Below are 15,736 nucleotides of genomic sequence, written 5' to 3'. Positions count from 1 at the left end.
CACGGGGTGTAAATGAGCAGCGATTGTGATGGTTTGGAATGGCGCTGAGACGGATAGGCTGTAAATCATAATTAAGACAGAGAAAATAAGGCTGTCATATTTCTGTCTCTCTTTCCGAAGAAGGCTGACAGGCAGAGATTGCTGCTGATTGACAAAGATGCAAATTTACACTCCATTATAATATCTTTATGTATCTTTATTAGGATGGGTATGAGATGGATATTATTTGGGGGCAAATGAAGAATATCAATATGTCTATCCAACAGTATCTTTGACAGCCTGTTACTGTGGCTTTATGAGAGATGAGATAATTGTTTAAAACTGTAATGATCATGTGTCCTTCCAAGACAAACTTTACAGATGACATCCACAGGTGTCTAGTGTTTTATTTATTTTATTTATTGTATATATTTTTTTTATATATATATTTTTATTTTAGCTGAAGCTTAGGGTTCTATAAATGTTGGCATGTAATTGGTCAGCGTTGATTCTCCATGACATCTGAACTCATATGCATATAGCCAGGGACCGTTGTGAAATGCTTTACCTTCTCGTCCAGAACTTGTGTTTGTGTGGCTGCACTGGGAGAGGTTTTAAAGCAGTTCTCTTTGATCCGCTGTACTGTGTGTGTGTGTGTGTTTAGTGCTAAGGCTTTGTTTATACCACTAGAAGAGCCTCTCCCCAGCGCCAGCAGGACCTTCCCCAGCTTTCTGTTCTAATGTTAGATGAGAGAAGAAGCTATCATTGTCTTTCCAAGGACAGTGTTATTGTCTGTGCAGAAGTCTGTCACAGGAAAGGATGGCGTGGTGCTCTGGCGTGATGCTGAAACTCTTTAGGAATGATGTCTCGCTGAAAGATGTCATAGTTTATCTTTGAGCTTATTTTTTATCGTTGTTTCAACTCTTGTATTATGTTGTAAATTTGTACAATTCTCTGTATAAATATGTTAGAGTATGGCACTAACAACGGCAAGATCATGGGTTTAATTCCCGGCAAAATTGACATGCATGAGCTAATAAATATTTACGCATTCAAGGCAGCATACATTGCTTCAAATAAAAGCTTCTGCTAAATGCATAAATGTAAATACCTTCAGAGGGTAGCTGAAAAACGGACTAATTTATTAGTAGTATTATTATGAGACATATATATGATAAATAATATGAGACTATTTTGAAATTTGTGGGTCAAAATTAGATCACAATTGTAATAGAAATGACCCTAAATGAGAAGTAGTCTCACAATTTCAAGAAAAACATTCTAGGACAGGGGAGCTCAATCCTGTTCCTGCAGATCTGCCTACCTACAGAGTTCATATCCAGCCCTTATCCTGCACACCTGTCTGCAATTATCAAGTGCTCCTGAAGATCTTAATTAGCTGGTTCAGTTGTGTTTGATCAGGGTTGGAGCTGAACTTTGCAGGAAGGTAGATCTCCAGGAACAGGATTGGGCACCCCTGTTCTACTGTAGGTTAACCAGTATTTCTGACTCAAAATGTGTTTTGGATCTAATTGACCTGAAACATTAGAGATTTTTTTTTTCATACTAAGTCGTTACAGCACTTTTTTTGCATGTGGTATTTCTAAAGTGATGTAGACAGCACATCCAATGGTACTATCAGCAGGTGCAATGTAACCTTAGTGCATTCCACCTAGGCGTGTATTGAAAGAATTGAAAATGTCAAGTCAGTCCTGGGTTGTTTTGGACCCAAAACACGCACAGCCCCCTCTGTGCCCAGTGAAGAATGGTGTCTCCCCAGGGGAGCAGGACCGGCTCTATCGCCCCTGGCGTTGAGTTCCTGAAGAGCCTGGAAGGAGTTTGCGGCTGGTTGAGGGAAAGGAACATGCTCCAAAAGTGACGGAAGCATCAGGACAGAACTACAGACACCCTCACTGCTGTCATGAGATCTCTCGGAAAGCAGGCAGTCCTACACGACTCAACCTATCCCTCACTGTCACCTTGCTGTCACCAGAGAAAGAGCAGGAGACAGAGAGAGAGAGAATGCAAAGGGGAGAGGGTGTAGAAGACAGCAAGAGGGGTGGCCTGTCCTGGTGTGACAGAGCGTGAACTTGACATGGAGACAGACACACCTGAGAGAGAAAGTGAGAGAGTGCACAGGCAGTGATTGAAAAGACAGGAAATAGGAAAGTTAAATCAAAAATGAAAATTCTGTCATTATGTATCAAACGTCGTCATTACAAACTGCATTACTGACCTTCCATGAAAACAAAAAGTGGATTTGAAATGTAAAAAAAAAAAAATATATATATTTTAAGGTGTCCTTGTTACAGTGTTATTATACGTTTATTTACTGAGTAATAGTAATTAACAACATTTACTTACTATAGAGTTAAGATTAGGGTTTGGTTTAGGGTTAGTTGCATGTAATATGCATAATTTACTGTCATTAATACAGTATGTGTAATAAAGACACTAAAATAAAGTTTTACCTTTTTATATCCATTTATTTAAATCAAACATTCTAACCAAATTATTAAAATAAGTTGAGCACATTTTAGTATTCTAAACTGCTACTCATTGGAAAAACGAACTTGTTGGGAAAAACTGGATTATTTTAAATAACATCTAAGCTACTGAAAATGTGTTAAGTTAGCAGCATTGTTACTTATAGCTAGTTACTTCCAAAAACTGTCCGATCATGCTGGGTCTCAGTACACCTCAAATTACAAATGTTCCAAATTATTTGAGCTCTACAATAACCTTTCTGAGCTCCTTTAAAAAGTTACTGTCACAGTTTGATATAGCAACTAAAAAACTGCTGTAAAATGTGCTTCTAAATTTATATTGAGAGATTTTCTTTTCAAGAATGTCCTTGTGTTTGAATGGTCTATAATGGTGTGGGAATAAATACGGTGATTTATGGAAAGAACATTGTGTTCACTGCAGCAGGTGTACAGTTTGGAACCAGCACAGTATAGGATACAAAAAGACAGACAGTCCTGTGTTTGTCGTAGCCTGATTTTACACAGGTTTCATATGTCGTGCGTGTTTCATGGTTACACAGACTCTTTTTCAAATAGTTCCAGAAATGTCCCAGTTCACAAACTCTTTTTGAAACTGCCATTCACCTTGCATTGGCACAGAAGCAAAAAAAAAAAATCATAAATGTTCGACCAGATGAGATTGTTCTCTCTAATTAGAGTGGCACATTGATTTTTCCTCTGGGCACACGGGGACCTGTTGGGTCATTCTCTCAGGTGGCTGAAAAACCGCTTGTTTGCCCTTTGTGATAGAGGACAGATGCTCTATCTATAGCACACACACTCTCAAGTTACTCTCCTTTCTTAGGTGGAGTCTTATTGAGTGTGACCTCTTTAAAATGCTTTGTATAACTTTGAAGACAAAGAGTCTAATTGTCCTCGCATCCACTCTGCCTTTGTCTTTTCGGCCATTCTTAGAGGTCTTCCGTGTTCTCGCATGCGTATTTCTTTCTGCTGAAAACTCAGTTGACCCCTGTAGCTAAAAGGAAAAATATCTGTCTGCTCGATCTAAACGTTTAAAGATAAAAAAAAGAGTTGTAAACGTTCCTCTGAGCTATATCATGACAGCCGGGTGTTAATATGTGCAATGTTTGATCAGATCTGTAGGGGATGTGGTGTTGGAAGAGACAGATAATCTGTTTAATATTAGCAGGGTAAGATGGGTCCCCTGGCCTAGGAGGAACAGGGACAGCGGGGAGATGAGATGAAGGAAGCGGTCTGAGGTGTTTTTGACAGCTCCCGAAATTGCATGCGAGTTTTGAGGCGAGCGCTGCTGCGTCACGTATAACTTGATGCTTTTATGGCATTGAGTTGAATTGTGGGTATTTGTGTGGGTGTGTGTGACTTTGATAGGTAATGTGTCTCTCCAGCTGCACCGTAGTCTGGAGTCGGATGGATTCTAGTCAAACGAAAGTGTTTTGAAATGAAACTCAGATTCTGAGGTCATGCTGGTTTTAGGCAGATTTGGTGTTGTGGTCAGTAGGATTAGGCAAAAGTATTTTATCTACTTCAGTTCTTCCCTATACTTCCAAACACAGAATAGTCCACCCAAAAATGTACATTTTCAGTCATCATTTATTTACAACATTTTCAGTTCCCATTGACTTCGGTTATATTTTTTGACCACACATTGGAAGACCACACATATCAAAAATAATGACGTGTAATATTATAATTTGTATAACAATCAATCATATCAAATCAAATCTTACAACATAAAAATGGCATGTTGAAATGGCTCTTACATCTGTTTTTGAGTCTTTTGTTTTAAACTGAGTTGTTACATAATGTGAATTATGTAATAATTTTTGCACTGAATGAATCTTTTGGTTTGCATCCATCAAGTTCCATATAAAAAAAAATCATGAGGTAAAGTACCTTTAATTTGTTAAATATTTAATTCACTGTGTTACCAAAATGATCATTATAACGTTTTAATATACAGTAAAAAAAAATAAAAAAAATTGTATTGCGATACATACCACCTATGATATGATATGGTATGATATTGAATTATATTTTTTTAGAAATGGTGCAAAGTGACTGCTGCAGCCTGGCTGTTTTTGTGCAAGCGTGTGTTTGTGTCTCTCAGTATGCCTCGTGTGTTTGGGTCGTTCCCGGGGTGCTCCACACTAATTTTCCACTCAGCTGAGGTTTGTGGCCCAGTGGGGGGCAGTGGCCCCAAGGTCTCTGCTGGGAATAATCGGGTCAGAGCCACTGGGCTGCGTAATGACTCTGCACGAGTCTCTTCCTCTGTCTTCTCCCCTCCTTCCTTCTCTCTGCTTCATGCCTCCCTCTTTCCTTCCATCCCTCTTCTTTGCTCTCTCCATAACGATGGTGACCGACTTGCTCTTCTCTCACAGGGGGCTCTGAGGGTCTGGCTCACAGCGCTGACTCTAAATTTAAACCTGCCATTTGTCAGTGTGGCTGCTCCTTCTTTTGTCAATGCTCTCCCTTGCTCCCTTTCTTTCTGGGTATCACACTGCATTTTAAAAGTATCTCATTTTCTACTGTACTTTATATGTGCAACTTGGATGGGGTTTCAATTTCCGTTTCTCATTCCTCATCCGTTTGGTTGCTCTTAACCATTGGGAAACCGTCCCAATGGGAGGCTTGATAACCGTTATGATGAATGTGTATTTAAGATCATATTCAAATATGCACTGACTCCTCCATAAATAATGTTAATATGTTACTGTACCATGGAATGTAGAGCATGTCCTGGCTAGAGTTCAAACATCTGTCTTCTTTCAACTGAACTCAGTTGCAATAAAGTACTGTGAATTTTATGTTATGCATAATGGGAATTCAATGAGACATTTGAAGTAGAATTGGCTGAGGAACGGTAGACATTTCACTGTAAAAGTTTTATTTTTAAACAGTCAAGTAATCTGTTTATACGGGTAGCGTTTAAAACCACATTCTCAATTCTAAGGTTATTGTAAAAGGTAGGATCATGATTATGATGTTTATGCTGTTATTTATACTGATTATTCCTAAGATATCTACAGTAAGTGTGGGTGAAAATTCAAGGGTAGCATTCCCAGAATGCACTGCAACATTCAGCAATAAACTAAATATGAGGTATTGAACGCGATGAGAGAAATGCAATTATAACTCATATATTTTATTATATCTGGCATGATTCATATTTTAGATTCAATATTTTGAGCTTTTATCACATGCTTTGAAATTATAATTATAATTTTATTTATAATTTATAATTTGATATTGAAAATGTATACATTCACAATTTGAAATGGAAGGTCAAATCGAGCACATTGCATCATGGGATACAGTGTTCCATGCAGTGTTCTCTAAATTTTGGAGAATTTTCTTCTGGATTATCCCATTCATTGCATTTGCTGTACTCTATTAATTGTAAAATCAATATGTTAGTTTGCTTTACTTTCTTATGGAACATACTTGTATACTCTCCAGTATTTGCCCTATTAGAGTTCTATTTGCTTCACACAGCTGGCCAGACCTTTGGAATACACACACTTTAACTCCAAAGTCAGTCACATGAGAAATGTACTTCCTCATGTTTATTACAAATTAGTCTTGGCAAAACAAGGTTTTCCAGTGTGGGCCTAAACTCATTCTTACTGTAAATTAACAGTTTTAGTTGCAGAGCAAGTAAAACTCTGATGAATAAAACTCCTTGAGGGATTTATTATTTTAGCAGAGCTTATTAATTTAGCTGCTTCTGGCTGACTCTGTTAGCTGCTTTCTTCTAAAGACATCTGTAGTAGTCTGTCTCTCTCTCTGTCTGTGGGTTTGATGTGAGGGATGGCGTTGCAAGCTCGCTACAAGTCTTTCCCCTCGATCAAAATGCAAAGCTGGCAATTTAATGCACTAATGACATGTTTTTATTCATTTATTGATGTGCGTTTATTTGTTTGTTTATTTCCTCTTCTGCTGGCATGAGTGATGTAATTGTATTTAGGGCAGTGTGTCAGAGAGCAGAGTGAACGGAGGGTCACGAGGGGAACAGGAAGAGAGAGGGCAGGCGAGATGCCAGGAGGCCGTCTTTAGTGGTTTGCATGCCCACTTCTGCGCTCCCGTCTGTCTGATCGCTTTGATGCGATTTCATTTCCTGTTCATTATTCATCAAAGTACCGCATTTCTCCATGTTTAGGCAGCATTTACATAACGAGGGAAACAAATGACTCCTTAGTCTTCTAATAGAGCAGTTTACTTTACTAATGATAAGGTATTAAAACAAACCTGCCGTGTGTTGACAGATCACTTATCAAGGAGATCACCAATTTATTAGATGCAATAAAACATAACATATTGTATTATATACGCCTAATATACTTTTATATTATAAAAGTAAATAATATAATACACTATATTAATAATATATTATGAATTGTATAGGATATTTCAAACATATATAAATATATATAAATAAATATATATATATATATATATATATATATATATATATATATATATATATATATATATATATATATATATATATATATATTATATATATATATATATATATATTATTTTTTATTTTATTTTTATTTTTTTTAGTTACATATGGATCACTATAAAGGAAATGGGAAATTGAAAGTAAGTAGGGTCAATGTTTAGCCAGTGATTTTTTTCCTTTATTAAAGAAATGAAATGCACAAACACACTGCTATCCATACCACTCTCACTTGTCTCCAGGCCTGTATCACATAAGCTCATAAATGAAGGCTCATAAATGTTTTTACAGTGCTTTCAGGCCATAGCAGGCATCTCGTTTATAACCCTTTTAAATAAGAAATATTCCCGTTTTTACAAGCAGTGCTGACTTGTTTCAGCCACAACATGTCAAAGTCCCTGTAATCTCGAAATTATGTACAGGCAACCCTCATACTATTGGTGAGAAAGATTATGCCTGCGTTTAAACAGGCTTCACTGCCTACGTACTTTCCTGAAGTCTTGCGTAATGGCCAGAGCCGCCTTAACCTAATGTAAGGCCCCGGGGCTGAGAGGTTTTGTAGGCCCCCCATCCCCTCGATTTATAGAGTCTCATTTTTAAAAAGTGTAATATCTAGGTAATCTACATCACAGAATGCATTAATTTCTTTCGAGACCTACAACAGTGAGTTTTTTAATATTGTTTTCAATTTTAACATTGTTATTAACATATCACTGAGCACATAAACACAAGACACTTTATTTAACAACCACACACAGCAACTAAATTTCAACTTTATGCAAATGAGAAGCGATTTTCGCGAGCGACAACCAATAGGAAAGAAGCCTTTCAGTGAAGCTCAGCTCCCGTCACCGTCTCGGAGTGCAGTGCAGTGCAGTGCATGCAAGACAGAAGAGTTCGAGGGCGATTTCACTGTTTTATATGATTTACTGTAACTAACCACAAACATGGATATAATAAAATGATGCATGGAAAATAAACTGTCGACAGTCTCAGTGAGTTTATGCTGGATTTAGTGCGTAAATCATTTTGTTTACAAATTAGACGCTTTGCAGTTGTTATATACATGTTAAAGATTTTATTTTGGATGTGTTTAATTGTGATTATATTGGCTGGGTTTATAAAAGTTTATAAAATTGAAAGGATCATTGCTTGGTACATTTGGAAACAAAGCTTGTCTCTTTCTAAATGTAATCGCGTGCATCGCTGATGATTATACTGTCCGTGTGTTGAAAAAAACTTAGATTAAACACACTTGCAACAGACACACCCCAAAGCGGAGACGTTGCAGTGTTGCCAGCGGCACTGAGCGGACTTTTGCCGCTGTAGTGGACACGCACCGTCGCCTCATTCGCGCCGCGGGACCTAGACGTGCGTAAACGCGTCTTTGCATTGACTTAACATTGAAATCACTCGCGCCTGACGCGCTATTCGCGTTTGGTGTGAACGCACCATAACAATAACATTAGAGCGACAGCACTATCAACGTCCACAAGCGACTAGCGACATACAGCGACAAAATCTGACAAGTTAAAACAATATGACCATTTCAGCTCATCATGAACCTGAACATGGGAGGCCCCTGAACTTGGGAGGCCCAGGTAAGCCCGTGCATTAATGCGGCCTTGGTAATGGTTGCGGACCAAGAGAGGCTTGAGAGACTTGCTAGGTGTCACTGTACGTGATGTTTTATCAAAAGCCTTTGACCGGTGCGTATAACTGCAGGATGCACAGCCTCCCCAAATCATCCAGAGATGCACATGAGCAGTTTGTCTCTCCCACAGTACTCTGAGAATGCTACACACCACCCGTAGATCCACCTAGCGTAAGTGTGTGTGTGTGTTTGAACACGTTGTACACAGCATGCTTATTAAATCAGCGGCAGAAAGGGATTCAGGCTGTGTGATTGGAGCTACAAAGGAGGCCATTCTGATTAAATGCATCTTAGACCTGCTTAGCACAGAGGCACAGAGAAAGAGGATGATTGTTGCCATTTAAATCTCTTTCGTTTCCTCTTTCTTTCACCAGCAGATTATTCCCATTCTGTTCTGCGAGTTCTCCATGTTAGGCTTCTTAACTTTTCAATTCATCCACTGTCCTACCTCTCTCTCCTCCCTCCTTTTCTGCAGTGGAAAACCCTGTCACAACTGTCATCCGTTATAAACTTCTTTCCCTCTTATAAGGACTTTGTGCTGATTCGTAGTTAATTGCTTCACAGATTTGAATAAAGCCAATCTGGATTAGTCAGGGGAATGACAGGCTAAAAACCCAGACAGAGCAGGCTGTTTTACACACTCTTGTACAATACAAGCAGGTAAAACTTTGAAATGTTCAAATGTAAAACTCAATAGCATGTTTTCATTATGTGGTTATACCTTATGTATGATTACAAGTAGTGTATTATCACAGCCAGAGAATGTGTTAACTAACATGAACTAAAAATGAGCAATGCATTGTTACAGTATTTATTAATCTTTGTTAATGGTAGTTAATAAAAATACAGTTGTTCATTTTTTGTTCTTGTTAGTTCACAGTTCACCGTGCATTAAATAATGTTAACTTGATTCAACATGTATTAGTAAATGTTGAAATGAACTAAAATTTACAAATGCTGTAGAAGTATTGTTCATTCTAGTTCACGTTAGCTAAAGCAGTTAATGTTAACTAATGAAACCTTCTTGTAAGGTGTTACCCATTTAAAGAATAGAAAATTAAATAAAACTTTTGAATGATAATGTATTTTTAATTAAACTTTTATTTTTATTCAGTTTATTGCCTTATAATTCAGACATTTGTTTACTTTTATACAGTAAATAATTGTTAGTAGTGTTGTCATGTTAAATCCTAGAAACATTTAAATGTATGGCTCAGTAGTGTGTTTTTATATGTAGTTAATAAATAATTTTTAAGTGGTGAATTGTCATTCTTTAACACATGTACGTAACCCTGCAAGTCAAGCAGTCACAACTAAAAATCGCAAGTGTAAAACAGTCTTAAACGTGCTTAACCTTGGGCCTGTAATCTGATGTGTCTGGATTAGATGTCACAGTGTTAGGGTGGTCTCCTCATCGGCTCTGTGACCCAGTTTTGTGAACAGATCAGAGTGGATGGTGTTTGGATCTAAAGGGTGGGGAGGGGTCTCTGAGCTCTGATCCTCCCCACCTGCAGAACCCGGGAGCGATGAATACGCTTCATTAAGGGTGGAACACAAAGCTGGCTTGTCCCTCGGCCCTTTGGGCCTGCTCTGCTTCCACAAATAGAGTCGCTGTTGTTTTAGGACTGTCGAGAGAGCAGAAACAGGATAGACTCACCACAACCACTGGTCTTTTTCTATCTCTGTCCCACCTCCCTCTCTCCTGAAATATGAAACAGAAATATAATGCATGGATTTGGACTAGTAATCAAGCTTGTGTTCCATTTCCTTCATGCTGTGCTGGTCACAGATGGGAGATGGTTGGATGCATTTGTGCAGCTGTTTTTATTTCCCCCCATTCTATCAAATGCTTTGTCTTCCTTTCACTTGCTGTCTTTCTCCTCTCCTCAGGTGCTCACGTATTTCTTTTCATCTTTTTTTTTCTAGGTGCACCAGGAAGGAAAAGTGTGAGCGGTCATCCGAGCCTCGCCGTTTCGCCTCTGATATAAAGCAGTGTGTGAGACTCAGCGTTCATCCCAACAACATCTCCGTGTCCCAATACAGTGTCATGGTGAGCGCTAATAATCAATTCTCACCTTTGTTCTTTCTGTGTAATCCCACCATGAAGTATCTTTAAGGTATACTGAGGAAATACTAAACCTCATTTAAGTGTTTCTGAGGATAAAGCCAAACGCTGGACATATTGACATTAGCCTTCTCTAATTCAGTTATGGAGCCCATTGCTTTTCTGGCTCCATCATTAATGTGATCTTGTAAGTTCTGCCTTTATAGATCTGCTTGTTGCACTGATGGGTTTATGAAGACACGTCATATAGTTTGACCGTATCACACGTGTCATGTTATTTCAGAGACTTTTAGGTCTATGCTCTTAGGACACATGACACAAAGCTTATTAGTTGTGTGTTTATGGGTGGTGTACCTCTACCTTATGAGATCTAGCATTGACTGGTTATATGCATATAATCTTCTGATTAAAATACATATTCTGGTTAAACTGTTATTCTGAAAAGATGTTTATATGCTCCACAGCAAGAAAAAAATTGTGTGGGGGAGCGGGTGTTATTGGTCTTTTTATTTAAAGGAATTAAATAATTGAAGATTAAAAGGGATTTAAGGGAATACAGAAATAGAAATAAGAATGTACTGTAGTTAAGTAATCAATTTAAACTATTGAGATATAATAATAGTTTATTTTAAAATATGCATACCTTCACTCTTATTTGTATGTCTAACATATAAAAACATAAAACATTTATTGCCACTTCACATTCAATTCAATGAATTACATGAATAACAATTTGGCCATTTCTAATTAAATTTGGGCAGTAATTTAATAAACTATGTCCTTAACAATAACATGCAAGAACTTGATTAATTGCTAAAAGTAGGACAAGAGACTCTTCTTTTATTGTTTGCCAGAACTGAGTTTCCTCCTCACTCCATAAATGTTTCTTTGAAGCTCAGCTTTTTACAACTAACTATGCCAAATATCACCCAGAATTACCTATGTTTGGACATGCGCAGATCTGAATATATCGTCAGTTAAGGTTTTGTAAATTAGGTACATAACACAAAGTTCAGATAAATACATTTCTAGGAACCAGAAAATGTGCTTAATTTGGTAATGCAATTAGGTTAATGTGTTTGCATGACCCGAATGTGAGCAAATTCGGATTAATATCAGAATATGGCTGTACATGTAAACAGTTAAGGTGTCGTATTGACTCGTTACCTTGTGTCGTTCCTCATGTCAGTCACTACCGTACGTGCCCCTATCCTTAGTCAGGACAGTTAATTTTTTTTATAGGTGTTTATTTACTTATTTATATTTGGCTGAACCTAGCTAATTGCTGACTCTACCACTCGTTCAGTGTGTGTGTGTGTGTGTGTGTGTGTGTGTGTGTAAAATCCATCAAAGCAGGCCATGGTTTCAGACTTTATCCTCATGTAATCCAGCACCTCCTCTGAGCCTTTATATCAGATTAACGTCTCCACTAGAGAAGCCTGCCTTTCAGCTGATTCAGGATCTGTATTCTGGGCCCAAATTCAAAACCTCAACTACTAGGCTGTATAAGAGCTAATAAACTGCCCAGTGTGTACGTTAGGTACATGTCTGCTACAAAGTGATGATTAATCAGTACCTGGGATATGTTTAGATAAACTAAATCATTTACACAGCGGTGTTTTTCCATATATAAGCCCTGTATTTCTTTCAATTAGAGCATTCATGTTGACTGTATCTAGGCAACCGGTCAAAAGCAGATGTCAGGATATTCAGTAGTAGCTGTTCAGTCAATGAAGAGTTGATGTGATCATATCGCCAGATTCCCATTTCACAAGAAGTCCTTGTATAAACTGTCCAGGTGTGTTCTGGGAGTGCTAATGCTTTAATCTTCAAATAATGAGCCCAATCCTCTCAATTTTCACAATCTTAGACCAGCTTAGACCAGTTGAATTAGTCCAAGTGGTTTTAGTGTGTGTGTGTGTGTGTGTGTGTATTCAAAGTATGTATAGTGCGTATATGTAAGGAAGAAAAAAAATTCCCCAAAGATGGCAATATCCGAAATCCTTGTCCTTGTCCATTTTTGGTCCCCATGAGGAAAACAGCTTATGAATCATACTAATTGATGTTTTTTGACAAGGTAAATATATATATAGAGAGAGAGAGAGATTTTTTTTATTTTTTTTACATGTATATGAATATATTTATGTGTGTGTGTGTGTTATGAAAAGACTGGTTAGGAATTTACACAGACAGCGTCAAATTGACCTTTTCCTTCAAACTGGAATTACTGAGAGGAAAACAGCACATCTACAATGCAATAAATTGCAAACTGTACACAGAAATACACTACAGGCATTCATGCTGTTTCTTGACCTTTTTCATTATTGAATATTTGTTTGAGGAGATAAGCACAAAGCTTCTTTGTTCAGTCTGCAGGGAGAATTTAGGGATTGAAATAAGTTTCTCATCAAAAAGAAAACATTTTTCTTTTTCGATTATTTCATGTTATTTCACATTGTATCCATAAGCCTTCCTGGACCTTCACTCAGCAGTAAAGCAGCAGTACCACAGTAAAGCTCATCTTACAAGGAATTTATTTATTTATTTTAACTGCTCTTGTTCATATTACTGAGTGCATTTATCAAAGAAGTTTCTTTTAGATAATACAAAGGCTTCGATAAGTAGAGCATAGCACAGCTTTAACGTTATTCTGAAGGAGGATTACACTTCTAAACTAGTTGTTTAAAGAAAACATCCGTCATGGCTGGATGTGCTATATAGGTGCTCTCGGAATTGATTTAAATGTAGATTGATTTTATCCATGGGATTTTAAAGTACAACACGGGGTACAATAGGTAGAATCTCATAGCTCTCGGGGTCTCTGGGGGTACATCGACAGCTCTGTTTCCCTCCACTAGCAAATCCTGAAGCATAATTAGAAACCCGCATCAGCATCTAAAGTTTGTGAGAGTCTGCCGTCTTGATACATTCTTCTGTTGAGGTAGGAGGTAATCAAAGACACCATATTCCTCATTTGGACCCTCTGCTGCAAGAGGTCTTTTTTGTTTATTTGTAGGGTCCCTCTCCGAGAGGGATGATTTTCATATTTATCATGGCCAGCGAGGGTTTGTTCGCCGCTGCTTGAAATGTAATTGAAGAAATTCTCTCTGCATCTCTCTCTAAAAGGAAAAATAAATTAAATCCCAGAGTGGCATCGCCATCCACCAGTGCATCCTGAACTTTAATGGGAAAGCGGAAAACAGCGAGAGGGGGAGAGATGGGAAAAGTGTCTGCAACATGTCCCTGCCTTTTCATTAAACAGCAATCTAAAAACAGCCCCGGTCAGCCGTTCGGTTGAGTAAAGGGTGTTTCAGGCCATATCACCAATGTAATGCTGGGTGCAGGGCCACTCTATGCAAGGCTGCGGCTTCCTATTAGTGTGGATATTCCGATTTTATCCACTTCACCTCCCATGATGCCCTCACAGAGCATTACTACACGCTGTCCCAAACTGACCCCCAACGGAGTCAAACTGACAGAGAGAGCGGCAGCATATTGGCTGTGTCTTTCTAACTATATACAACTTCATTATTTTCACTCCCTGCAATTTCTTTATTTGGTGCATTCTTTGACATTATAACATGCGTTTTGTATCCGGATGGTATCTGGATTTTCTATCACTCTATCAGATTTTCTATCAAATTGTAGAAACAATGATGTAATGGCAGGTGTAAAGGGGGCATTTATTTGTCTTATGACAGTTGCTCTTTCTCATTGTTCTCTTTACCATCGTTCACTCGTTTCTCACTTCATCTGACTCTGGTGTCGGGCAACATGTGCTGCAGAGCAGGGCTTGAAATTCATTCGAAGGCCGGGAGCCAGAGGGCATTGTGGGTAACAGAGATGGAGAGGACAGAGACAGAGCATAAAGAGAATAAAAACTCTCACCCCTTAGCCCTCTCTCTTTCTCACTCTCTCCTTCTCTCTTTCAATTTCCCACCCACTTGAGTTCAGTGAAACACATTAGAGTCAGTACAGGCTGACTGATGGCTGACTGAAGTCTCTTGATGTCTCTGGACATTTTCCTCAAGGAAATTTAGGAGATATGTGGCCGCTGGTTCAATGGCCTGATTTCGCTGTGGCCACGTGTCAGCTGGGATATTTATGGAATGGCTACGTGTGTTTTCTGGGATGTCTTGATGTCTGCGGCTGGATTGAGATTTCCCATGTGTGGTGTCTGCAGACTTCCTTCTCTCTCAAGAGCCTTTCAAATCACAGACGTGAGAAAATATCCATGTTACAGCAGTTTTTAGGAGCAGCGGCAGCAAAAATGAGTTTATTATCTGCACAAAGATGGTGTGTCAGTTTGCGATACACACCAAAGTTTGTCTTGTACATTATTGCCTTTTATTTTCTCCCCTGTATAACTTCAGCTTGTCTTTTCTTTTTCCTTGACAGCTCGTGCTGGAGGCACATAATGTGCCAGAACTTTCTGCGGGGGTCAACTGCACCTTTGAGGACCTGGCGGAGATGGACGGTCTGGTCGAAGGGAACCGCATTACCTGCAGCTCTCCTGCGGAGAAGGAAGTTCCACGCATTGTCGTAGACCAAGGTGTGAATATATGCCCAGTCAAATTTAAGAGGAACTGGGGCAAAAGGCCTGAATATTGACGTTTGTTGTGGCAGTGTTAATAGACTGAGACTAAAAGTGAGACTGTGACAGTTTTATAATTGGAGACGCTGGATCGAGAAATCTGCTCCAGACTCCAGAGATGCTGGATTTATATCAGAGAGAAGAAGGAAAAACTGTCTAAGAAAGAGAGAGAGTGATAGGCATAAACACCTGAGCAGAGATGGAAGTTTACATGCTCATTATCTTGCCTGCAGCTGTTGACTTTTGCCGCAGGACGCGTTTTGTAATTGAGTGAATAAAGGTCGTCAAGTGGGAGGCAGTTTTGGCATTCTGTCTCCTGCTCTCTCGTCTGTCTCTCTCCATTTCAGTCTTTCATTTTGAGGCTCCACTGGCATAGAGGTTTGAGAGATTTTTCAAGTAAAGTGATTGGATTGGATCTCCTGAACTGATGACACTCTTCACTCCATCTGTTAGGCTGAAATGGATTTGACAGCAT

General features: G+C 38.6%; 1 protein-coding gene across 1 annotated transcript in view; it reads left to right on the top strand.

The window, feature by feature from the left end:
- plxna4 (plexin A4) overlaps positions 1 to 15,736 on the top strand; it is a 216,330-nt gene that overhangs the window by 142,836 nt on the left and 57,758 nt on the right. The window contains exons 6-7 of the mRNA XM_082166984.1: positions 10,529 to 10,652; positions 15,066 to 15,219. Coding sequence (XP_082023110.1) covers positions 10,529 to 10,652; positions 15,066 to 15,219 — 278 coding nt within the window. The remainder of the gene's footprint in view (positions 1 to 10,528; positions 10,653 to 15,065; positions 15,220 to 15,736) is intronic.

Source organism: Leuciscus leuciscus (genome assembly GCF_965113295.1).
Source record: "Leuciscus leuciscus genome assembly, chromosome: 4".
NCBI lineage: Eukaryota > Metazoa > Chordata > Actinopteri > Cypriniformes > Leuciscidae > Leuciscus > Leuciscus leuciscus.
Note: the sequence above shows the minus strand (reverse complement) of the source record. Positions and strands in the feature narration are given on the sequence as shown.